Raw genomic sequence first — 27,548 nt, forward strand, 5'->3', positions numbered from 1 at the left:
GTTTCTCGGTGGAGGGGCCGTCCCAGGCGAAGATAGAGTGTGACGATAAGGGCGACGGGTCATGTGACGTGCGGTACTGGCCAATGGAAGCAGGGGAATATGCGGTGCATGTGCTCTGTAACAACGAGGACATCCAGCACTCTCCCTTCATGGCTGAAATCACTGCTGCTCCAAACAAGGACTACTACCCTGATAAGGTACGTTCAATCACTGCTGCTCCAAACAAGGACTACTACCCTGATAAGGTACGTTCAATCACTGCTGCTCCAAACAAGAACTACTACCCTGATAAGGTACGTTCAATCACTGCTGCTCCAAACAAGAACTACTACCCTGATAAGGTACGTTCAATCACTGCTGCTCCAAACAAGGACTACTACCCTGATAAGGTACGTTCAATCACTGCTGCTCCAAACAAGAACTACTACCCTGATAAGGTACGTTCAATCACTGCTGCTCCAAACAAGGACTACTACCCTGATAAGGTACGTTCAATCACTGCTGCTCCAAACAAGGACTACTACCCTGATAAGGTACGTTCAATCACTGCTGCTCCAAACAAGAACTACTACCCTGATAAGGTACGTTCAATCACTGCTGCTCCAAACAAGGACTACTACCCTGATAAGGTACGTTCAATCACTGCTGCTCCAAACAAGAACTACTACCCTGATAAGGTACGTTCAATCACTGCTGCTCCAAACAAGGACTACTACCCTGATAAGGTACGTTCAATCACTGCTGCTCCAAACAAGGACTACTACCCTGATAAGGTACGTTCAATCACTGCTGCTCCAAACAAGGACTACTACCCTGATAAGGTACGTTCAATCACTGCTGCTCCAAACAAGGACTACTACCCTGATAAGGTACGTTCAATCACTGCTGCTCCAAACAAGGACTACTACCCTGATAAGGTACGTTCAATCACTGCTGCTCCAAACTAATAAGGTATGTTTGTGATTTAGAATATGAAGATTACTTAATAACTTAAGGTTGAAACGTGGTGATCCCCAGTGTAGCTCCCCTGGGGTTAAGCCTTGCTCGAAGGCACCAGAAACTCTTCAGTGGCTGACTCTCATCAAGCCAGATTTTCCCTGTCAAACCCGGGTTTTGAACCGGCAACCCTCCAGTTGCTAACCTGTGTTTGATGCGCTGGCTTTGCTGTGTACAGGTGAAGGCGTATGGTCCAGGTCTACAGAGCAGTGGTCTGGCTGTGGGGAAACCGACTGAGTTCACCGTCGACGCCAAGCTGGGAGGGAAAGCGTCTCTCAAGATCCTGGCACAGGTACGTGGGGAGTAGACTAACACATGGCTGTGTGTGTGTTTGCATGGCTGTGTGTGTGTTTGCATGGCTGTGTGTGTGAGGTGTGTATGTGTGGTAGCCAAGACTGTCATCGTATTCTCTGAAGGACAAACCAACTGATGAATGATGCACAGCCTGTTTAACAATGATACTACAGGTCTCTCACTGTCTCTCTCTCTCGCTATCTCTCTCGCTATCTCTCACTGTCTCTCGCTATCTCTCACTGTCTCTCGCTATCTCTCACTGTCTCTCGCTATCTCTCACTGTCTCTCGCTATCTCTCACTGTCTCTCGCTATCTCTCACTGTCTCTCGCTATCTCTCTCTCGCTCTCGCTCTCTCTCTCTCTCACCATCTCTCTCTCTCGCTGTCTCTCTCTCTGTCTCTAGGATGGTGAGGGCACCCCAGTAGATGTTCAGGTGAAGGATAACGGTAATGGAACGTACACCTGCAGTTACACCCCCAAGAAACCCCTCAAACACACCGTCATGGCGTCCTGGGGCGGAGTCAACATACCGGACAGTCCTTTCAGGGTGAGCCCCTCCCACCCACACTCTAAATGGGGACTTCAGCCCCTCCCACCCACACTCTAAATGGGGACTTCAGCCCCTCCCACCCACACTCTAAATGGGGACTTCAGCCCCTCCCACCCACACTCTAAATGGGGACTTCAGCCCCCCCCACCCACACTCTAAATGGGGACTTCAGCCCCCCCCACCCACACTCTAAATGGGGACTTCAGCCCCTCCCCCACCCACACTCTAAATGGGGACTTCAGCCCCTCCCCCACCCACACTCTAAATGGGGACTTCAGCCCCCCCCACCCACACTCTAAATGGGGACTTCAGCCCCCCCCACCCACACTCTAAATGGGGACTTCAGCCCCCCCCACCCACACTCTAAATGGGGACTTCAGCCCCTCCCCCACCCACACTCTAAATGGGGACTTCAGCCCCTCCCCCACCCACACTCTAAATGGGGACTTCAGCCCCCCCCACCCACACTCTAAATGGGGACTTCAGCCCCCCCCACCCACACTCTAAATGGGGACTTCAGCCCCCCCCACCCACACTCTAAATGGGGACTTCAGCCCCCCCAACCCACACTCTAAATGGGGACTTCAGCCCCCCCCACCCACACTCTAAATGGGGACTTCAGCCCCCCCCAACCCACACTCTAAATGGGGACTTCAGCCCCCCCCACCCACACTCTAAATGGGGACTTCAGCCCCCCCCACCCACACTCTAAATGGGGACAGTCCCCCAACATTGTCTTTCCTGATGGTTTTCTCATTGTGTGTGTAGATGACTATCGGGGCAGGCTGCCACCCTAACAAGGTGAAGGTGTCAGGTCCTGGTGTAGCTAAAACGGGTCTGAAGGCCTTTGAACCAACATCCTTCACTGTGGACTGTGCTGAGGCAGGACAAGGTAAGACTGTCACCCTACGCTCTGACTGTCACCCTACGCTCTGACTGTCACCCTACGCTCTGACTGTCACCCTACGCTCTGACTGACTGTTACGCTACGCTCTGACTGTTACGCTACGCTCTGACTGTTACGCTACGCTCTGACTGTTACGCTACGCTCTGACTGTTACGCTACGCTCTGACTGTTACGCTACGCTCTGACTGTTACGCTCCGCTCTGACTGTTACGCTCTGACTGTTACGCTACGCTCTGACTGTTACGCTACGCTCTGACTGTTACGCTACGCTCTGACTGTTACGCTCTGACTGTTACGCTACGCTCTGACTGTTACGCTACGCTCTGACTGTTACGCTACGCTCTGACTGTTACGCTCCGCTCTGACTGTTACGCTCTGACTGTTACGCTCTGACTGTTACGCTCTGACTGTTACGCTACGCTCTGACTGTTACGCTCTGACTGTTACGCTCTGACTGTTACGCTACGCTCTGACTGTTACGCTACGCTCTGACTGTTACGCTGCGCTCTGACTGTTACGCTACGCTCTGACTGTTACGCTACGCTCTGACTGTTACGCTGCGCTCTGACTGTTACGCTCTGACTGTTACGCTACGCTCTGACTGTTACGCTACGCTCTGACTGTTACGCTGCGCTCTGACTGTTACGCTACGCTCTGACTGTTACGCTCTGACTGTTACGCTCTGACTGTTACGCTCTGACTGTTACGCTACGCTCTGACTGTTACGCTCCGCTCTGACTGTTACGCTCCGCTCTGACTGTTACGCTCCGCTCTGACTGTTACGCTCTGACTGTTACGCTACGCTCTGACTGTTACGCTACGCTCTGACTGTTACGCTACGCTCTGACTGTTACGCTACGCTCTGACTGTTACGCTCTGACTGTTACGCTACGCTCTGACTGTTACGCTACGCTCTGACTGTTACGCTCTGACTGTTACGCTACGCTCTGACTGTTACGCTGCGCTCTGACTGTTACGCTACGCTCTGACTGTTACGCTACGCTCTGACTGTTACGCTCCGCTCTGACTGTTACGCTCTGACTGTTACGCTCTGACTGTTACGCTACGCTCTGACTGTTGCGCTCTGACTGTTACGCTACGCTCTGACTGTTACGCTCTGACTGTTACGCTGCGCTCTGACTGTTACGCTCCGCTCTGACTGTTACGCTCTGACTGTTACGCTCTGACTGTTACGCTACGCTCTGACTGTTACGCTCCGCTCTGACTGTTACGCTACGCTCTGACTGTTACGCTCTGACTGTTACGCTACGCTCTGACTGTTACGCTACGCTCTGACTGTTACGCTGCGCTCTGACTGTTACGCTGCGCTCTGACTGTTACGCTGCGCTCTGACTGTTACGCTCTGACTGTTACGCTCTGACTGTTACGCTCTGACTGTTACGCTACGCTCTGACTGTCACGCTACGCTCTGACTGTTACGCTACGCTCTGACTGTCACGCTACGCTCTGACTGTCACGCTACGCTCTGACTGTCACGCTACGCTCTGACTGTCACGCTACGCTCTGACTGTTACGCTCTGACTGTTACGCTACGCTCTGACTGTCACGCTACGCTCTGACTGTTACGCTACGCTCTGACTGTTACGCTACGCTCTGACTGTTACGCTACGCTCTGACTGTTACGCTACGCTCTGACTGTTACGCTACGCTCTGACTGTTACGCTACGCTCTGACTGTTACGCTACGCTCTGACTGTTACGATACGCTCTGACTGTTACGCTACGCTCTGACTGTTACGCTACGCTCTGACTGTCACGCTCTGACTGTTACGCTACGCTCTGACTGTTACGCTACGCTCTGACTGTTACGCTACGCTCTGACTGTTACGCTACGCTCTGACTGTTACGCTCTGACTGTTACGCTACGCTCTGACTGTTACGCTCTGACTGTTACGCTCCGCTCTGACTGTTACGCTCTGACTGTTACGCTACGCTCTGACTGTCACGCTACGCTCTGACTGTCACGCTACGCTCTGACTGTCACGCTACGCTCTGACTGTCACGCTACGCTCTGACTGTCACGCTACGCTCTGACTGTCACGCTACGCTCTGACTGTTACGCTACGCTCTGACTGTTACGCTACGCTCTGACTGTTACGCTACGCTCTGACTGTTACGCTACGCTCTGACTGTTACGCTACGCTCTGACTGTTACGCTACGCTCTGACTGTTACGCTACGCTCTGACTGTTACGCTACGCTCTGACTGTTACGCTCTGACTGTTACGCTACGCTCTGACTGTTACGCTACGCTCTGACTGTTACGCTACGCTCTGACTGTTACGCTCTGACTGTTACGCTACGCTCTGACTGTTACGCTACGCTCTGACTGTTACGCTACGCTCTGACTGTTACGCTACGCTCTGACTGTTACGCTACGCTCTGACTGTTACGCTACGCTCTGACTGTTACGCTACGCTCTGACTGTTACGCTACGCTCTGACTGTTACGCTACGCTCTGACTGTTACGCTACGCTCTGACTGTTACGCTCCGCTCTGACTGTTACGCTCCGCTCTGACTGTTACGCTCTGACTGTTACGCTACGCTCTGACTGTTACGCTACGCTCTGACTGTTACGCTACGCTCTGACTGTTACGCTACGCTCTGACTGTTACGCTACGCTCTGACTGTTACGCTACGCTCTGACTGTTACGCTACGCTCTGACTGTTACGCTCTGACTGTTACGCTACGCTCTGACTGTTACGCTCTGACTGTTACGCTACGCTCTGACTGTTACGCTCTGACTGTTACGCTACGCTCTGACTGTTACGCTCTGACTGTTACGCTACGCTCTGACTGTTACGCTACGCTCTGACTGTTACGCTACGCTCTGACTGTTACGCTACGCTCTGACTGTTACGCTCTGACTGTTACGCTACGCTCTGACTGTTACGCTACGCTCTGACTGTTTCGCTCCGCTCTGACTGTTACGCTCTGACTGTTACGCTACGCTCTGACTGTCACGCTACGCTCTGACTGTCACGCTACGCTCTGACTGTCACGCTACGCTCTGACTGTTACGCTACGCTCTGACTGTTACGCTACTCTAGTAGTGTAGTGCTCAGCATGCAGTGACCAGCTGGTAAGTGTCTTAACTGACATTTCCAACCTCTCCCTGACCCAGTCTGTAATAGCTACATGTTTCAAGCAGACCACCATAGTCCCTGTAATGTAACAGAAATTAATGTGGAAAAAGTCAAGGGGTCTGAATACTTTCCGAATGCACTGTAAAAATCTTGTCAAATATTATATTATAGGTCCATACGCTAAATCGCCCCACTGTCTTCCGGTTCAATCTCACTGGTATCTTTGCCATGTCATTGTCCAGCTGATATCTGTGTGTGTGTGTGTGTGTGTGTGTGTGTGTGCCCCAGGGGACATCAGTATAGGTATAAAGTGCTCTCCAGGTGTGGTGGGACCAGCAGAGGCAGACATCGACTTCGACATCATCAGAAACGACAACGACACGTTTACCGTTAAATACACCCCGCCAGGTGCTGGTAGTTACACCATCATGGTGCTGTTCGCTGACCAGGTGGGTAGAGTCAGTGTGTATATATATATATACAGTAGTCCAGCGCCTGTTAATATTTTGGATGACTTCTTCCTTGATAGTGTTTGTGACACCTCTCCTCTGTGTTCCAGACCATCCCCATGACTCCCATCAGGATCAAAGTTGACCCGTCACACGACGCCAGCAAGGTCAAGGCTGAGGGACCAGGACTCAACCGCAGTGGTGAGACACACACACACTACCCTGCACACGCTAAACACGCATTCACGCATACACTGTTTTAAGTGAAAAGTTGGGGCTGGTCAAAAGCCGCGAAAGACGGGAAGTAAAAATTAGCCTAATCCTTCCTTGGTCTCCTCCCTCTCACTCCTAACCTCTCCAGGTGTGGAGTTGACCAAGCCGACCCACTTCACAGTAAACACCAAGGCTGCAGGTAAAGCCAAGCTGGACGCTGTGTTCTCCGGCCCGGCTAAAGGAGAGGCAGTTAAGGACGTTGAGATCATCAACAACCACGACAACACCCACACGGTCAAGTACACCCCCGTCCAGCAGGGGCCTCTGGGAGTGGCCGTCACCTACGGAGGAGATTCTGTTCCCAAGAGTCCCTTCTCCATCCCCGTGGCGCCAAGCCTTGACCTCAGCAAGATACAAGTGGATGGACTGGGAGACAGTATGTACACGAAACAGTAAAGTATATAGTATAGATAGATAGTGATATAGTATCTATAGTATGTAGTGTAGATGGTGATATAGTATCTATAGTATGTAGTGTAGATGGTGATATAGTATCTATAGTATGTAGTGTAGATGGTGATATAGTATCTATAGTATGTAGTGTAGATGGTGATATAGTATCTATAGTATGTAGTGTAGATGGTGATATAGTATCTATAGTATGTAGTGTAGATGGTGATATAGTATCTATAGTATGTAGTGTAGATGGTGATATAGTATCTATAGTATGTAGTGTAGATGGTGATATAGTATCTATAGTATGTAGTGTAGATGGTGATATAGTATCTATAGTATGTAGTGTAGATGGTGATATAGTATCTATAGTATGTAGTGTAGATGGTGATATAGTATCTATAGTATGTAGTGTAGATGGTGATATAGTATCTATAGTATGTAGTGTAGATGGTGATATAGTATCTATAGTATGTAGTGTAGATGGTGATATAGTATCTATAGTATGTAGTGTAGATGGTGATATAGTATCTATAGTATGTAGTGTAGATGGTGATATAGTATCTATAGTATGTAGTGTAGATGGTGATATAGTATCTATAGTATGTAGTGTAGATGGTGATATAGTATCTATAGTATGTAGTGTAGATGGTGATATAGTATCTATAGTATGTAGTGTAGATGGTGATATAGTATCTATAGTATGTAGTGTAGATGGTGATATAGTATCTATAGTATGTAGTGTAGATGGTGATATAGTATCTATAGTATGTAGTGTAGATGGTGATATAGTATCTATAGTATGTAGTGTAGATGGTGATATAGTATCTATAGTATGTAGTGTAGATGGTGATATAGTATCTATAGTATGTAGTGTAGATGGTGATATAGTATCTATAGTATGTAGTGTAGATGGTGATATACACTGCTCAAAAAATTAAGGGAACACTAAAATAACACATCCTAGATCTGAATGAATGAAATAATCTTATTAAATACTTTTTTCTTTACATAGTTGAATGTGCTGACAACAAAATCACACACAAATTATCAATGGAAATCAAATGTATCAACCCATGGAGGTCTGCTTTTGGAGTCACCCTCAAAATTAAAGTGGAAAACCACACTACAGGCTGATCCAACTTTGATGTAATGTCCTTAAAACAAGTCAAAATGAGGCTCAGTAGTGTGTGTGGCCTCCACGTGCCTGTATGACCTCCCTACAACGCCTGGGCATGCTCCTGATGAGGTGGCGGATGGTCTCCTGAGGGATCTCCTCCCAGACCTGGACTAAAGCATCCGCCAACTCCTGGACAGTCTGTGGTGCAACGTGGCGTTGGTGGATGGAGCGAGACATGATGTCCCAGATGTGCTCAAATGGATTCAGGTCTGGGGAACGGGCGGTTCAGTCCATAGCATCAATGCCTTCCTCTTGCAGGAACTGCTGACACACTCCAGCCACATGAGGTCTAGCATTGTCTTGCATTAGGAGGAACCCAGGGCCAACCGCACCAGCATATGGTCTCACAAGGGGTCTGAGGATCTCATCTCGGTACCTAATGGCAGTCAGGCTACCTCTGGCGAGCACATGGAGGGCTGTGCGGCTCCCCAAAGAAATGCCACCCCACACCATGACTGACCCACCGCCAAACCGGTCATGCTGGAGGATGTTGCAGGCAGCAGAACGTTCTCCACGGCGTCTCCAGACTCTCACGTCTGTCACATGTGCTCAGTGTGAACCTGCTTTCATCTGTGAAGAGCACAGGGCGCCAGTGGCGAATTTGCCAATCTTGGTGTTCTCTGGCAAATGCCAAACGTCCTGCACAGTGTTAGGCTGTAAGCACAACCCCCACCTGTGGACGTCCGGCCCTCATACCACCCTCATGGAGTCTGTTTCTGACCGTTTGAGCAGACACATACACATTTGTGGCCTGCTGGAGGTCATTTTGCAGGGCTCTGGCAGTGCTCCTCCTGCTCCTCCTTGCACAAAGGCGGAGGTAGCGGTCCTGCTGCTGGGTTGTTGCCCTCCTACGGCCTCCTCCACGTCTCCTGATGTACTGGCCTGTCTCCTGGTAGCGCCTCCGTGCTCTGGACACTACGCTGACAGACACAGCAAACCTTCTTGCCACAGCTCGCATTGATGTGCCATCCTGGATGAGCTGCACTACCTGAGCCACTTGTGTGGGTTGTAGACTCCGTCTCATGCTACCACTAGAGTGAAAGCACCGCCAGCATTCAAAAGTGACCAAAACATCAGCCAGGAAGCATAGGAACTGAGAAGTGGTCTGTGGTCACCACCTGCAGAACCACTCCTTTATTGGGGGTGTCTTGCTAATTGCCTATAATTTCCACCTGTTGTCTATACCATTTGCACAACAGCATGTGAAATGTATTGTCAATCAGTGTTGCTTCCTAAGTGGACAGTTTGATTTCACAGAAGTGTGATTGACTTGGAGTTACATTGTGTTTAAGTGTTCCCTTAATTTTTTTGAGCAGTGTGTGTATATATATATGTATATATAGCTACTATCTACACTACATACTGTATATACTATATCACTACTATCTACCCTGCTATACTGCCGTCTACCCTGCTATACTGCCGTCTATACTGCCGTCTACCCTGCTATACTGCCGTCTACCCTGCTATACTGCCGTCTAGCAGCCTGGAGACAGTTTTTATCTTCCCTCTCTTTCTGTTTATCCATAACAGTTTTATCCCAGCTTGCCCCTTTTTAAAAAACATTTCAGTAACTTAGCAGACCGTCTTATCATTGCAGTAAAGTTGAATGGTTTCTAAGCATTCTCTCTTCCTGTCTCTCTGTAGAGATAACGGTGGGTAAGGACCAGGAAGTGACCGTGAAGTCCAAGGGAGCAGGAGGTCAGGGGAAGGTGGCGGCTAAGGTTACAGGGCCCGCTGGGAAACCGGTCACCTGCAAGGTAGGAAAATCAATCAATCAATTAATCAACCAACCATTCACTTTGTCTCTGTGAAAACGGTCACCAGCAAGGTACTGAGATTGATTGATTGATTGATTGATTGATTGATTTGCACTGTTTCAACACAGTTATTTATCCCAACTCTATGTTCATTGTTTAACACTTTGGGCTCAAACTATTTATGAAATGTGCTATACAAATAAAAGTAATAATATAATTATTCAGGTGGAAGCGGGGCTTAAACCAGAGACCAGTCAGGTGAAGTTTATCCCTCGAGAAGCGGGGCCATACCAGGTGGAGCTGACCTATGACGGCGCTCCGATCCCAGGATCCCCTTTCAAACCCACCGCCTACCCCCCCACTGATGCCACCAAGGTAAACATGACCCCTGACCCCTGACCCCTAACCCCTAACCCCTAACCCCTAACCCCTAACCCTAGTTCAAATGACTTGAGCTTTGACTAGACCTTTAATATCAAAACAACTCCAAGTTTATTTGTCATATGCACAGGATACAGCGTAGTGTTCACAGTACAATTAATTACTTCCTGTTCCCCCCCTATCTGTCAGGTGAAGTGTTCCGGCCCAGGTTTGGAGCGTGCCAAGATGGGAGAGACAGGGGAGTTTGTGGTGGACTGTACCAACGCGGGTCCGGCTGAGCTGACCATAGAGATCATCAGTGACAGCGGAACAGAGGCAGAGGTCCACATCCAGGACAATGGAGACGGAACCTACACCATCACCTACATCCCCCTGTGCCCCGGCTCATACACCCTCACCATCCGCTATGGGGGGCAGGATGTACCCAACTTCCCCGCCCGCCTCACCGTGGAGCCGGCCGTCGACGCCAGCGGAATCCGCGTGTTCGGACCGGGAGTGGAGGGCAAAGGTCAGAGTTTGTTCTTGCTGTATGTTCTGTGTTCTAGGCGTCAAGGTTATTATAGTTTTGTGGTTTTATATTAATTTGTATTTCTATTATTTTTATTTGTAGTTTAGTTTGTTATTTTCAGAACTGATTTGTTAGTTTTAGTGTTATACAAATATTTCTTTCATTTTCTTATCTTATTTAGTTTTAGTGTTCGGGACAGAACGTATGGTGGCCTTTGGCTAGGGTAGCTACTTAGTGGATTTCTTCCCTGTTAGCTAGTGATAGATGCTCAAGATAGGCCTATTTGAAACATCGCTATCTCCTGGCAGCATTTTATAAAAATTAAAATAAGCTCACACTAAACATAATTCATGATGGTTGTTATTTTAATTAGTTTTGGATTCAAAGATAATGGTTTTAGTTTTTCAAATGGGTTTGTTAAATATTTTATTTCAGTTTGCTAAATTGTTTTTTCATGATTAGTTTTCGTTATAGTTTTCATTGTATATAATAACCTTGCTAGGCGTGTTCTTAGCCTGTGTTTTGTGTTCTAGGCGTGTTCTTGGCCTGTGCTCTAGATGTGTTCTTAGCCTGTGTTTTGTGTTCTAGGCGTGTTCCGCGAGGCGACCACAGACTTCACGGTAGACGCCCGAGCTCTGAACCAGACGGGAGGGAACCACATCAAGACAGTGATCCAGAACCCATCTGGAGCCGTTACCGACGCTGTCATCACCGACCGCTGTGACGGAACCTACAACGTAGAGTACACTCCCTACGAAGAGGGTGAGTTAGTACGCTATCTAGTACACTCCCTATGAAGAGGGTGAGTTAGTACGCTACCTAGTACACTCCCTATGAAGAGGGTGAGTTAGTACACTACCTAGTACTCTCCCTATGAAGAGGGTGAGTTAGTACGCTATCTAGTACACTCCCTACGAAGAGGGTGAGTTAGTACGCTATCTAGTACTCTCCCTATGAAGAGGGTGAGTTAGTACGCTATCTAGTACTCTCCCTATGAAGAGGGTGAGTTAGTACGCTACCTAGTACTCTCCCTATGAAGAGGGTGAGTTAGTACGCTACCTAGTACTCTCCCTATGAAGAGGGTGAGTTAGTACGCTACCTAGTACTCTCCCTACGAAGAGGGTGAGTTAGTACGCTATCAGTACGCTATCTAGTACTCTCCCTACGAAGAGGGTGAGTTAGTACGCTACCTAGTACACTATCTAGTACTCTCCCTACGAAGAGGGTGAGTTAGTACGCTATCTAGTACTCTCCCTACGAAGAGGGTGAGTTAGTACGCTATCTAGTACACTCCCTACGAAGAGGGTGAGTTAGTACACTACCTAGTACACTCCCTACGAAGAGGGTGAGTTAGTACGCTACCTAGTACTCTCCCTACGAAGAGGGTGAGTTAGTACGCTACCTAGTACTCTCCCTACGAAGAGGGTGAGTTAGTACGCTATCTAGTACTCTCCCTACGAAGAGGGTGAGTTAGTACGCTACCTAGTACTCTCCCTACGAAGAGGGTGAGTTAGTACGCTATCTAGTACACTCCCTACGAAGAGGGTGAGTTAGTACACTACCTAGTACACTCCCTACGAAGAGGGTGAGTTAGTACGCTACCTAGTACTCTCCCTACGAAGAGGGTGAGTTAGTACGCTACCTAGTACTCTCCCTACGAAGAGGGTGAGTTAGTACGCTATCTAGTACTCTCCCTATGAAGAGGGTGAGTTAGTACACTACCTAGTACACTCCCTACGAAGAGGGTGAGTTAGTACGCTACCTAGTACTCTCCCTACGAAGAGGGTGAGTTAGTACGCTACCTAGTACTCTCCCTATGAAGAGGGTGAGTTAGTACGCTATCTAGTACACTCCCTATGAAGAGGGTGAGTTAGTACACTACCTAGTACACTCCCTACGAAGAGGGTGAGTTAGTACGCTATCTAGTACACTCCCTACGAAGAGGGTGAGTTAGTACACTACCTAGTACACTCCCTACGAAGAGGGTGAGTTAGTACGCTATCTAGTACACTTCCTACGAAGAGGGTGAGTTAGTACGCTACCTAGTACTCTCCCTATGAAGAGGGTGAGTTAGTACGCTACCTAGTACACTCCCTACGAAGAGGGTGAGTTAGTACGCTATCTAGTACTCTCCCTATGAAGAGGGTGAGTTAGTACGCTATCTAGTACTCTCCCTACGAAGAGGGTGAGTTAGTACACTACCTAGTACACTCCCTACGAAGAGGGTGAGTTAGTACGCTATCTAGTACACTCCCTACGAAGAGGGTGAGTTAGTACGCTACCTAGTACTCTCCCTATGAAGAGGGTGAGTTAGTACGCTACCTAGTACTCTCCCTATGAAGAGGGTGAGTTAGTACGCTACCTAGTACTCTCCCTATGAAGAGGGTGAGTTAGTACGCTACCTAGTACACTCCCTACGAAGAGGGTGAGTTAGTACGCTATCTAGTACTCTCCCTATGAAGAGGGTGAGTTAGTACGCTATCTAGTACTCTCCCTACGAAGAGGGTGAGTTAGTACGCTACCTAGTACACTCCCTACGAAGAGGGTGAGTTAGTACGCTACCTAGTACTCTCCCTATGAAGAGGGTGAGTTAGTACACTATCTAGTACTCTCCCTACGAAGAGGGTGAGTTAGTACGCTACCTAGTACTCTCCCTATGAAGAGGGTGAGTTAGTACGCTACCTAGTACTCTCCCTATGAAGAGGGTGAGTTAGTACGCTACCTAGTACTCTCCCTATGAAGAGGGTGAGTTAGTACACTATCTAGTACTCTCCCTACGAAGAGGGTGAGTTAGTACAAATCAAATCAAATCAAATCAAATTTTATTGGTCACATGCGCCGAATACAACAGGTGCAGACATTACAGTGAAATGCTTACTTACAGCCCTTAACCAACAGTGCATTTATTTTAAACAAAAAAAAGTAAGAATAAAACAACAACAAAAAAGTGTTGAGAAAAAAAAGAGCAGAAGTAAAAAATAAAGTGACAGTAGGGAGGCTATATATACAATAGAATAAAGTGACAGTAGGGAGGCTATATATACAGGGGGGTACCGTTGCATAGTCAATGTGCGGGGGCACCGGCTAGTTGAGGTAATATGTACATGTGGGTAGAGTTAAAGTGACTATGCATAAATACTTAACAGAGTAGCAGCAGCGTAAAAAGGATGGGGTGGGGGGGCAGTGCAAATAGTCCGGGTAGCCATGATTAGCTGTTCAGGCCCTACGCTACCTAGTACTCTCCCTATGAAGAGGGTGAGTTAGTACGCTATCTAGTACTCTCCCTATGAAGATGAGTAGAGTAGAGAAATACTTATTTCCCTCATTTAAAATGCAAATCAATTGATAACATTTTTGACATGCGTTTTTCTGGATTTTTTTGTTGTTATTCTGTCTCTCACTGTTCAAATAAACCTACCATTCAAATTATAGACTGATCATTTCTTTGTCAGTGGGCAAACGTACAAAATCAGCAGGGGATCAAATACTTTTTTCCCTCCCTGTATATACAGACTGTCCATACTGTGTCCAGACACCATAATATATACATGTTAGGTGAATTATTTAACAAACTATTTCAGTGTCTCTGCGTCTCCCAAAAGGTTGTAAGTCTTTTGGATTTAAGAAACGGACAGAGTCCCAGATTTATTCATTGAGAATTCTGCCATCACAATTTCAGAGTCCATCTTTTATACTCACACGTCATAAAAAAATCCCTCCCCTCTGTAGGCGGGCTGTAGTTTTCCACTTTAAAACTGTTCTCCTGACCATCAGCACACACACACACACACACGCATACACACACACATGCATACACACACACACACACATGCATGCATACACACACACACACACACACACACACACACACACACACACACACACACACACACACACACACACACACGCGCACGCACATGCATACACACACACACAGACATACATACATACATACATACATACATACATACATACATACACACATACATACATTCCTTAGTTATCGCCGTCCTCACAATATCCTGCACCATATTTCATACTCCTTAAAAAGCCTAACAGTCTCTCTCCTCCCTAAACTGGGAGGCCTCTTTATCTTGGTTTCTCAGTTGTCTGTAGCCAGCTCTCCTTGTCCTTTGTTGTCTGGTCTAACTCTTACTCACATTGCTAAATAGTAGCTCAATGTCATAGTCTTTACTGGTCCTACACTCACACATTCTAACACATTTCACACAGTTTCAGGGTGTAATAATTAGTCATTTAATAATTAATCTATCAATACAGACTGTCCAGACTCTGTCCAGACACCATAATGCCTGTGTGTTGTCCAGAATGAGTGATGATTCTGTATGTTGTCTGTCCAGGTCCCCACTGTGTAAAGGTGGCGTATGATGAGTCTCCGGTTCCCAATAGTCCGTTCCGTGTGGCCGTGACGGAGGGTTGCGACCCGGGGCGGGTACGTGCACATGGACCAGGCTTGGACAGTGGCATCACCAACAAAGCCAACAAGTTCACCGTGGAGACCCGGTACGACAGACACACACCACATGCGCGCGCACACACACACACAAACACACACACGAGACACTACCTTGTCAGAGGCTAGGTTTCTATCCAATTGGCGACAGATTTTCATGCGAATATCCTGAAATCCGCAAAAAAGCTATATGCACATTTTCCCACCAGAGATGTTTCCATTAAACTGACTTGTTGAGGATAAAAGGCTGTGTGTTGACACAGTGCACATAAAAAGACATTTTTGTTTGAATTCCCATGTACCAAATAAAAACACAAGTTAAATGTGTTTCCATCATTTTGAACTCTACTGATGGTGTTGTTACATAGCGAATGTGCCCACTGGTCTTGGCACGTGCACGCTAGCCAACAGCTCCCAGATACAGTGTGGGTTTAGACTACATGATGAGATTATTATGGACAAAAGCTACATCATTGTTATTTAACAGCAGCCAAGCATCAATCATCATGTCTGACTACCTCACTGACTACCCGACTGACTACCTCACTGACTACCCGACTGACTACCCGACTGACTACCTCACTGACCACTGCACTAACTACCCACTGACTACCCCACTGACTACCCACTGACTACCCACTGACTACCTCACTGACTACCTCACTGACTACCCCACTGACTACCTCACTGACTACCCACTGACTACCCCACTGACTACCCCACTGACTACCCCACTGACTACCCCACTGACTACCCCACTGACTACCCCACTGACCACCCCACTGACCACCCCACTGACTACCCCACTGACTACCCGACTGACTACCTCACTGACTACCCCACTGACTACCTCACTGACTACCCCACTGACTACCCCACTGACTACCCCACTGACTACCCCACTGACTACCTTGCTGACTACCCCACTAACTACCCGACTGACTACCCGTCTGACTACCTTGCTGACTATCCCATTGACTATCCCATTGACTACCTCACTAACTACCTCACTGACTACCCCACTGACTACCCCACTGACTACCCCACTGACTACCCCACTGACTACCCCACTGACTACCCCCTGACTACCTTGCTGACTACCTCACTAACTACCCGACTGACTACCCGTCTGACTACCTTGCTGACTACCTCACTGACTATCCCATTGACTACCTCACTAACTACCTCACTGAATTCCTCAATGACTATTTACCTAATATTCCACAGATGTCACCAGAATAATCCCACAGCATGATGGTTATTATATCAAGTGTTTCCACCTCCATTTCTCACATGACAAATTTTACCAACACGAAAAGATTCCATCTTGACTAGCATATTTTGTTTCGTGAACATTTTAGAAAGTTTACTGACAAATTTGCTGTTTCCATGAGGCCGACATGTACTTTACTTGTATAAAAAGTGAATGGAAACCTGGTTAGTATGATGATCTGTCTCTCTCTCTCTCTCTCTCTCGTAGTGGTGCGGGTACAGGAGGACTGGGTCTGGCTGTAGAGGGCCCATCGGAGGCGAAGATGTCCTGCACCGACAACAAAGATGGCAGCTGCAGCGTGGAGTACGTTCCCTACGAGGCTGGAACATATAACCTCAACATCACCTACGGAGGACAGCCCATTGCTGGTACGGATGCACACACATACAGTTGAAGTCGGAAGTTTACATACACTTAAGATGGAGTCATTAAAACTGCACTCCACAAATTTCTTGTTAACAAACTATAGTTTTAGCAAGTCGGTTAGGACATCTACTTTGTGCATGACAAGTAATTTTTCCAACAATTGTTTACAGACAGATTATTTCACTTATAATTCACTGTATCACAATTCCAGTGGGTCAGAAGTTTACATACACTAAGTTGACTGGGCCTTTAAACAGCTTGGAAAATTCCAGAAAATTATGTCATGGCTTTAGAAGCTTCTAATAGGCTAATTTGACATCATTTGAGTCAATTGGAGGTGTACCTGTGGATGTATTTCAAGGCCTACCTTCAAACTCAGTGCCTCTTTGCTTGACATCATGGGAAAATCAAAAGAAATCAGCCAAGACCTCAGAAAAAAATGTGTAGACCTCCACAAGTCTGGTTCATCCTTGGGAGCAATTTCCAAACGCCTGAAGGTACCACGTTCATCTGTACAAACAATAGTACGCAAGTATAAACACCATGGGACCACGCAGCCGTCATACCGCTCAGGAAGGAGACGCGTTCTGTCTCCTAGAGATGAACGTACTTTGGTGCGAAAAGTGCAAATCAATCCCAGAACAACAGCAAAGGACCTTGTGTAGATGCTGGAGGAAACCAGTACAAAAGTATCTACATCCACAGTAAAACGAGTCCTATATCGACATAACCTGAAAGGCCGCTCAGCAAGCAAGAAACCACTGCTCCAAAACCGCCATAAAAAAGCCAGACTACGGTTTGCAACTGCACATGGGGACAAAGATCGTACTTTTTGGAGAAATGTCCTCTGGTCTGATGAAACAACAATAGAACTGTTTGGCCATAATGACTATTGTTATGTTTGGAGGAAAAAGGGGGTTGCTTGCAAGCCGAAGAACACCATCCCAACCGTGAAGCACGGGGATGGCAGCATCATGCTGTGGGGGTGCTTTGCTGCAGGAGGGACTGGTGCACTTTGCAAAATAGATGGCATCATGAGGAAGGAAAATTATGTGGATATATTGAAGCAACATCTCAAGACATCAGTCAGGAAGTTAAAGCTTGGTCGCAAATGGGTCTTCCAAATGGACAATGACCCCAAGCATACTTCCAAAGTTGTGGCAAAATGGCTTAAGGACAACAAAGTCAAGGTATTGGAGAGGCCATCACAAAGCCCTGACCTCAATCCTATAGAAAATGTCTGGGCAGAACTGAAAAAGCGTGTGCGAGCAAGGAGGCCTACAAACCTGACTCAGTTACACCAGCTCTGTCAGGAGGAATGGGCCAAAATTCACCCAACTTATTGTGGGAAGCTTGTGGAAGGCTACCCGAAACGTTTGACCCAAGTTAAACAATTTAAAGGCAATGCTACCAAATACTAATTGAGTGTATGTAAACTTCTGACCCACTGGGAATGTGATAAAATAAATAAAAGCTGAAATCTATCTCTACTATTATTCTGACATTTCACATTCTTAAAATAAAGTGGTGATCCTAACTGACCTAAGACAGGGAATTTTTACTAGGATTAAATGTCAGGAATTGTGAAAAACTGAGTTTAAATGTATTTGGCTAAGGTGTATGTAAACTTCCGACTTCAACTGTACACGCATGCTGGTACGTTGTATTGTGTATTTAAATTGTGACGCTAGCTAGTGAGCTTCCCAATCTGTGATAATAAAGAACTAGTACGGTATACACTAAACCCACGCTCTCTCGCTCTCTCCGTCTCTCCTCTCTCTCTGTCCCCCCCTCCCACATCTCTCGCTCCATTTTTAGGCAGTCCATTCCAGGTTCCTGTCAGCGACACTGTGGACAGTTCTAAGGTGAAGTGCCAAGGGGTGGGGCTTGGAACCAACGTGCGTGCCAACATTCCACAGGCCTTCACCGTGGACGCCTCTAAAGCAGGAGTCGCCCCTCTGCAAGTCCGAGTACAAGGACCCAAAGGTGTGTGTGTGTGTGTGTGTGTGTGTGTGTGTGTGTGTGTGTGTGTGTGTGTGTGTGTACGAGCCTTCTCTTTGATTCTATAACTTTTGGTTCATGTGTCCAACTCTGGTTTCTCTGTGTGTGGTGTGTGTGTGTGTGTGTGTGTGTGTGTGTGTGTGTGGTGTGTAGGTGTGGTGGAGCCAGTAGAGTGTGTAGATAATGGAGACCAGACTCACACAGTGAACTACATCCCCACCAGAGAGGGACCTTACTCTATCAACGTACTGTACGCTGACCAAGACATCCCACGCAGGTAACACACACACTTGTGCAAAGTTGATTTGTCACAGGAGATAGAAGGTGTAAACGGTACAGGGAAGTGGTTACTTGCATAGTATCAATATCAAAAACAGAAAGTGTCCAGATAAAAATATAGTATAAATATTTTATCATTATTAGATGATGCTTACGCAGACACACTTGTCTAAATTGATGGGTCATGTGAAAGAGAGGCTATAATCACCCCCCAGCCACATCTAGCTGAGTGGATGGGTCACTATTGTCTAGATCAGGGGTGTCAAACTCATTTTAGCTCAGGGGCCACATGGAGGAAAATCTATTCCCAAGTGGGCCGGACCGGAAAAATCATGGTGTGTATATAACTTAAAAACAACAACTTCAGATTGTTTTCTTTGTTTTAATACGATCAACATACAACATAAAGCTGGAGCCTGAGGACAGTGTGTCCAAAATAGTACAAGCACAACATCACTATTAATCATAAAACACGTCAAGTTTATTTGAAAATTCTAAAGAAAAAGAACACACAAACACACAATGCCTCAGTGATTAACAGAACTGTTTCACAGATCACAGAACTATATCAGGGTGTCATTTCTCAGGCAGAAATGTAGATAAAAATAATGAAATCCTGTTCCCCAAACAAGTGCAAGAACCACAGAGTCAAGAATAGGTTAAATATACAAATAAAATAAAAACAATTAAAAACAATAGCACATCAACATAAAAACATATAAACATAAAGCTGGAGCCTGAGGACAGTGTCCAAAAGCACAACATCACTATTAATCATAAAACACCTCAAGTTATTTGAAAGTTCTGAGGACAAAGAACACACAAACACACAATGCCTCAGTGATTCACAGAAGTATATCACAGATCACAGAACTATATCAGGGTGTCATTTCTCAGGCAGAAATGTAGATAAAAATAATGAAATCCTGTTCCCCAAACAAGTGCAAGAACCACAGAGTCAAGAATAGGTTAAATATACAAATACAATAAAATCAATTAAAAACAATAGCACATCAACATAAAAACATATAAACATAAAGCTGGAGCCTGAGGACAGTGTCCAAAAGCACAACATCACTATTAATCATAAAACACCTCAAGTTATTTGAAAGTTCTGAGGACAAAGAACACACAAACACACAATGCCTCAGTGATTCACAGAAGTATATCACAGAACTATATCAGGGTGTCATTTCTCAGGCAGAAATGTAGATAAAAATAATGAAATCCTGTTCCCCAAACAAGTGCAAGAACCACAGAGTCAAGAATAGGTTAAATATACAAATAAAATCAATTAAAAACAATAGCACATCAACATAAAAACATAAACATAAATCTGAAAGCGTTGCTCAAACTCCCGTAACAGTCCCGTTATTTTATCTTTGAACCGCTTCATGTCTGCCACATGTTGGGTCGCGCACACATTTTTCAGACAGGGGAAGTGAGCTGCATCACCACCGGCAAGTTGCGTCTCCCACAATGACAGCTTCAACTTGAAAGAACGTATGCTGTCATAATACCGCGTGACAACTTTGTTGCGCCCTTGCAGCTGTTTGTTCAAGTTATTCAGGTGCTCTGTAACATCCACCATAAATGCAAGGTCCGGCATCCATTCTGCGGAATGAAATTCTAACACTGGTTTGCCCTTTTCTTCCATGAACTGTTCAATTTCTTCTCGTAAATCAAAGAAACGCCTCAGCACAGCACCTCGGCTTAACCATCTTACCTCAGTGTGGTATGGCAGGCCATAGATGTGGTCTTTCTCTCTGAGAAGGCTGTCAAACTGACGGTGATTCAGGCTTCTGGATCGGATGAAATTAACAGTTTGGATGACCACCTTCATGACGTTATCCATCTTTAATGACTTGCAACACAAAGCCTCCTGGTGCAAAATACAGTGAAAAGTCAAAAAATCACGTCCTCCATTTGCAGATTGCACTTTCTCTCTGAACTTTGTCACAACGCCTGCTTTTTTCCCGATCATTGAGGGCGCACCATCTGTAGCCAGGCTGACAGCGCGGGACCAGTCCACTCCGACCCTGTCCAGCGCGCCGACGAGTGCGGTAAAAATATCAGCTGCTGTCGTTGTATCTGTCATCGGCACCAACTCCACGAACTCCTCGGTGACGGTCAATGTGTCATCAACTCCGCGGATGAAAAAATGGCCAGTTGTGCAACATCTGTAATGTCCGTGCTTTCATCAATTGCAACCGAAAACGCAATAAATTACTTTACTTTTTGCTTCAACTGGCTGTCCAAATCCACTGAAAGATCGGAAATCCTGTCTGCAACTGTGTTTCTTGTCAGGCTGATATTTGCAAAAGCCTGCCGCTTTTCAGGGCACACAATCTCCGCTGCCTTCATCATGCATGTTTTTACAAATTCACCCTCACTAAATGGTTTTGAAGCCACTGCGATTTCATTAGCAATGAGGTAGCTAGCTTTCACTGCAGCGTCACTGATGTCTCGGCTGTGAGTAAACACAGACTGCTGTTTCTTCAGACCCGCCAACAGTTCATTCACCTTCTCTCATCTCCGCTGTCCTTGAAAGTTGTCATATTTGTCGGCATGAAGACTCACATAGTGACGACGAAGGTTATATTCTTTCAGCATAAATAGGATTACCATTTTTCTTGGAACACTCTGCACTCTGCGTCCACTTTTCTCTTTTTTGACAGAGACATATTGGGGCAATGAGGGTGCCAAAGCACATAATGTTAAAAGTAGAAGCCGTAATAAATATCGCGGGCAAAACAAAGTAGCTCATTGGCTGCACGTGCTTGACCTACTTGCTCTGCCCCGGTATAAACAGTTTGCTTGCTTAACACAATTGCTATTGCGCCATCCAGTGGACGCAATTGGAACAGCAGTTTATTTTATTGAAAAATTGCAGCGCATTTTTATACTTTACAAAATTATTATTATTATTATATTTTTTTATTATTATTAAACCCGTTTGCGGGCCTGATCCGGCCCGCGGGCCGGACGTTTGACACCCCTGGTCTAGACACTGTACACATGTTCATGAGATACAATAGATGGCCGTAATCACCCCCAGACACACCTGGGTAACTTGATGGGTCATGTAATCATCTGGGTAACTTGATGGGTCATGTAATCATCTGGCTAACTTGATGGGTCATGTAATCACCTGGCTAACTTGATGGGTCATGTAATCATCTGGCTAACTTGATGGGTCATGTAATGATCTGGCTAACTTGATGGGTCATGTAATGATCTGGCTAACTTGATGGGTCATGTAATCATCTGGGTAACTTGATGGGTCATGTAATCATCTGGGTAACTTGATGGGTCATGTAATCACCTGGCTAACTTGATGGGTCGTGTAATCATCTGGGTAACTTGATGGGTCGTGTAATCATCTGGGTAACTTGATGGGTCGTGTAATCATCTGGGTAACTTGATGGGTCATGTAATCACCTGGCTAATTTGATGGGTCATGTAATCACCTGGCTAACTTGATGGGTCATGTAATGATCTGGGTAACTTGATGGGTCATGTAATGATCTGGCTAACTTGATGGGTCATGTAATGATCTGGGTAACTTGATGGGTCATGTAATGATCTGGGTAACTTGATGGGTCATGTAATGATCTGGGTAACTTGATGGGTCGCGTAATCATCTGGCTAACTTGATGGGTCATGTAATCATCTGGGTAACTTGATGGGTCATGTAATGATCTGGGTAACTTGATGGGTCATGTAATCATCTGGGTAACTTGATGGGTCATGTAATCATCTGGCTAACTTGATGGGTCATGTAATCATCTGGCTAACTTGATGGGTCATGTAATGATCTGGCCGAAGTGGAGTCTTTTTTGTTTAGACATGTAGGTAGCTAGCTAAACAATGAACCGGCATAATCCCAACTCATACTACTACCAATATAAACATTGTCATAGCTGTAGTGTGAATCTGCAGGTAGCTAAAGCTAACAAACTAGGTTCAGTGTTGGCTAGCTAACATTAGGCTATAACTAGCAATGCAAATGGGTTTCTGATTCAAATAATATTACTACACAGATCATACAGCTAACGTTTGCTAGCTAACTAACAGTACGCTTTAACTTGCGATAAAAATGACTTTCTGACTAAATTAGAAACATATCTGAAAATGTAGCTAGACTCTAACCCGTATACCCGGAGCGACTTACAGGAGCAATTAGGGTTAAGTGCCTTGCTCAAGGGCACATCGACAGATTTTTCACCTAGTTGGCTTGGGGATTAGAACCAGCGACCTTTCGGTTACTGGCACAACGCTCTTAACCACTAAGCTACCTGCCGCCCCAATGGATGAATGCTTCACGGCAGACTGGAACCATTTAACTCTGTTTTGTTTGTAGCAAACTTTACATCGTGTTTGGCGTTGTCAAGTCACTCCGGTTCACACTGACCGTGGCGTGTGCAGTAAATAGCCCATCACTTTTTTCCAACGGATCTGTCGATAGCGCCTGCTAAATTCAGAAATTCAGGGCATCAATGTTGTTGAGAAAAGTAACAAAACTTTTGTAGATCCCGATGGCTAACGTTATATCTTTCAAAAACAGTGCGGTAGAAAGGACAGTCAACACATACTGAACGGATCACGTTATAGACAGAAGCGTGCTACATGGCAGACCAATCCAAACTCATCTCCCGGCATGTCCAGCCCATACATTATCTCAGCCAATCATGGCTAGCGGGAAGGTTCCTGTCTTTCTGTGGCTAAACCAACTCGTAATATAACCATTTTATTCGCATTTATGGATAGAATACAAGTTTGTTAAGGCACATGAAAGTTAATATATTGCAGAAGGCATTTCTGCCAAAAACCGCATTTTGATAAAAAAAAAATTTACGTTCAAATACCGCTCCTGTGAAATAGGGATGTGCGACATACGCCTAGTTTCCTCAAACGAGTCACATACATACATACATACATACATACATACATACATACATACATACAGTGAGGGAAAAAAGTATTTGATCCCCTGCTGATTTTGTATGTTTGCCCACTGACAAAGAAATGATCAGTCTATAATTTTAATGGTAGGTTTATTTGAACAGTGAGAGACAGAATAACAACAAAAAAATCCAGAAAAGCGCATGTCAAAAATGTTATGAATTGATTTGCATTTTAATGAGGGAAATAAGTATTTGACCCCTCTGCAAAACATGACTTAGTACTTGGTGGCAAAACCCTTGTTGGCAATCACAGAGGTCAGATGTTTCTTGTAGTTGGCCACCAGGTTTGCACACATCTCAGGAGGGATTTTGTCCCACTCCTCTTTGCAGATCTTCTCCAAGTCATTAAGGTTTCGAGGCTGACGTTTGGCAACTTGAACCTTCAGCTCCCTCCACAGATTTTCTATTGGATTAAGGTCTGGAGACTGGCTAGACCACTCCAGGACCTTAATGTGCCTCTTCTTGAACCACTCCTTTGTTGCCTTGGCCCTGTATTTTGGGTCATTGTCATGCTGGAATACCCATCCACGACCCATTTTCAATGCCCTGGCTGAGGGAAGGAGGTTCTCACTCAAGATTTGACAGTACATGGCCCCGTCCATCGTCCCTTTGATGCGGTGAAGTTGTCCTGTCCCCTTAGCAGAAAAACACCCCCAAAGCATAATGTTTCCACCTCCATGTTTGACAGTGGGGATGGTGTTCTTGGGGTCATAGGCAGCATTCCTCCTCCTCCAAACACGGCGAGTTGAGTTGATGCCAAAGAGCTCGATTTTGGTCTCATCTGACCACAACACTTTCACCCAGTTCTCCTCTGAATCATTCAGATGTTCAATGGCAAACTTCAGACGGGCCTGTATATGTGCTTTCTTGAGCAGGGGGACCTTGCGGGCGCTGCAGGATTTCAGTCCTTCACGGCGTAGTGTGTTACCAATTGTTTTCTTGGTGACTATGGTCCCAGCTGCCTTGAGATCACTGACAAGATCCTCCCGTGTAGTTCTGGGCTGATTCCTCACCGTTCTCATGATCATTGCAACTCCACGAGGTGAGATCTTGCATAGAGCCCCAGGCAGAGGGAGATTGACAGTTATTTTGTGTTTCTTCCATTTGCGAATAATCGCACCAACTGTTGTCACCTTCTCACCAAGCTGCTTGGCGATGGTCTTGTAGCCCATTCCAGCCTTGTGTAGGTCTACAATCTTGTCCCTGACATCCTTGGAGAGCTCTTTGGTCTTGGCCATGGTGGAGAGTTTGGAATCTGATTGATTGCTTCTGTGGACAGGTCTTTTTATACAGGTAACAAACTGAGATTAGGAGCACTCCCTTTAAGAGTGTGCTCCTATTCTCAGCTCGTTACCTGTATAAAAGACACCTGGGAGCCAGAAATCTTTCTGATTGAGGGGGGTCAAATATTTATTTCCCTCTTTTAAAATGCAAATCAATTAATAACATTTTTGACATGTGCTTTTCTGGAATGTTTTGTTGTTATTCTGTCTCTCACTGTTCAAATAAACCTACCATTAAAATTATAGACTGATCATGTCTTTGTCAGTGTGGCAAACATACAAAATCAGCATGGGGATCAAATACTTTTCCCTCCCTGTTATGTGAAAAATGGGGGCTTCAGCTTCACACAGTTCTGCTATTCTCTAGTCCCTACAAGGTGAAGGTGTTGCCTACCCATGATGCCAGTAAGGTGCGGGCCAGCGGCCCCGGTCTCAACACCACCGGAGTGCCCGCCTCTCTGCCCGTCGAGTTCACCATCGACGCCAAGGATGCAGGAGAGGGGCTGCTTGCCGTGCAGATCACTGTGAGTACTGTTAACAAACCAATCAGCCAGCCTTCCAATAAGTCTACTCCCACTATGTCTAGGGGTCCAAAGCCTGTCTGAATGTGTGTATTTAACATCAGCAGTAGGAGTAAGCTAACCAGGTGTTGGCCGCATGTGTCTAGGAGATGGCATTACCAGGAGTATGCTAACCAGATGGCATTACCAGGGTCACGGGCCAGCTAGTCACTAGTGGGTCTGTCTCATTTCCATGGTGACCTCACCAGTATGACTGTCTCCATGGTTACCTCACCTGACGCTGTTTCCATGGTGACTGTCTCCAGGACCCTGAGGGGAAGCCTAAGAAGGCCAGTATCCGTGACAACCAGGACGGGACCTACCTGGTGTCGTATGTACCTGACATGACTGGTCGTTACACCATCCTGATTAAGTATGGAGGGGATGAGATCCCCTACTCCCCCTTCCGCATCAGGGCTCTACCTACTGGAGACGCCAGCAAGTGTACTGTCACAGGTAACACACACACACACTCACACTCTCACACACACAGTGTTTTTGGTATGGTATTGTGTGATCATTTGAACTTTCCCTCCACCCCACACATCCCCCTCCTCTCCCTCCCCCCCTCCTCTCCCTCCTCCCCCCCTCCTCTCCATCCCCCCCTCCTCTCCCTCCTCCCCTCCCCCCTCCTCTCCATCCCCCCCTCCTCTCCCTCCTCCCCTCCCCCTCCTCTCCCTCCCCCCTCCTCTCCCTCCTCCCCTGCTCCCCTTCCCCCTCCCCCCTCCTCTCCCTCCTCCCCTGCTCCCCTTCCTCCTCCCCCCTCCTCTCCCTCCTCCCCTGCTCCCCTTCCTCCTCCCCCTCCTCTCCCTCCTCCCCCCCCCTCTCCATCCCCCCCTCCTCTCCCTCCTCCCCTCCCCCCTCCTCTCCATCCCCCCCTCCTCTCCCTCCTCCCCTCCCCCTCCTCTCCCTCCCCCCTCCTCTCCCTGCTCCCCTTCCCCCTCCCCCCTCCTCTCCCTCCTCCCCTGCTCCCCTTCCTCCTCCCCCCTCCTCTCCCTCCTCCCCTGCTCCCCTTCCTCCTCCCCCTCCTCTCCCTCCTCCCCCCCCCTCTCCATCCCCCCCTCCTCTCCCTCCTCCCCTCCCCCCTCCTCTCCATCCCCCCCTCCTCTCCCTCCTCCCCTCCCCCCTCCTCTCCATCCCCCCCTCCTCTCCCCCCTCCTCTCCCTCCTCCCCTCCCCCCTCCTCTCCATCCCCCCCTCCTCTCCCTCCTCCCCTCCTCTCCATCCTCCTCTCCCTCCTCTCCTGCTCCCCTTCCTCCTCCCCCCCTGCTCTCCCTCCTCCCCTCCTCTCCATCCCCCCCTCCTCTCCCTCCTCCCCATCCCCCCCTCCTCTCCCTCCTCCCCTCCCCCCTCCTCTCCATCCCCCCCTCCTCTCCCTCCTCCCCTGCTTCACTCCTCCATCACATTTGTTTCACCCCTCTGTTTGGAGCACCAGTTACTGCCTCTCACCCTGACTGTCATTGTGTTTGTCACTGTTTCGCTGCCCTGCTTCCACCCTTCTCCTTCTCAGTGTCAATCGGCGGCCACGGCCTGGGTAAGAACACTTAG

At 47.0% G+C, this 27,548-nt stretch overlaps 1 protein-coding gene across 1 annotated transcript; it reads left to right on the top strand.

Moving 5' to 3' along the window:
• On the top strand, positions 1-27,548 carry LOC311116653 (filamin-A-like; the record flags this gene model as incomplete). Its single annotated transcript, XM_084191707.1, has 18 exons — positions 1-197; positions 1,175-1,288; positions 1,694-1,837; positions 2,609-2,732; positions 6,143-6,303; positions 6,414-6,504; positions 6,665-6,952; positions 9,797-9,909; positions 10,135-10,284; positions 10,480-10,798; positions 11,387-11,560; positions 15,160-15,322; positions 16,753-16,913; positions 18,730-18,897; positions 19,066-19,189; positions 25,809-25,965; positions 26,268-26,457; positions 27,511-27,548. Coding segments are annotated over 18 exons (2,876 nt in total), but the record flags the coding sequence as incomplete, so codon positions are not given.

The sequence above is a fragment of the Coregonus lavaretus genome (assembly GCF_964263955.1).
Source record: "Coregonus lavaretus genome assembly, contig: HAP1_SCAFFOLD_6286, whole genome shotgun sequence".
NCBI lineage: Eukaryota > Metazoa > Chordata > Actinopteri > Salmoniformes > Salmonidae > Coregonus > Coregonus lavaretus.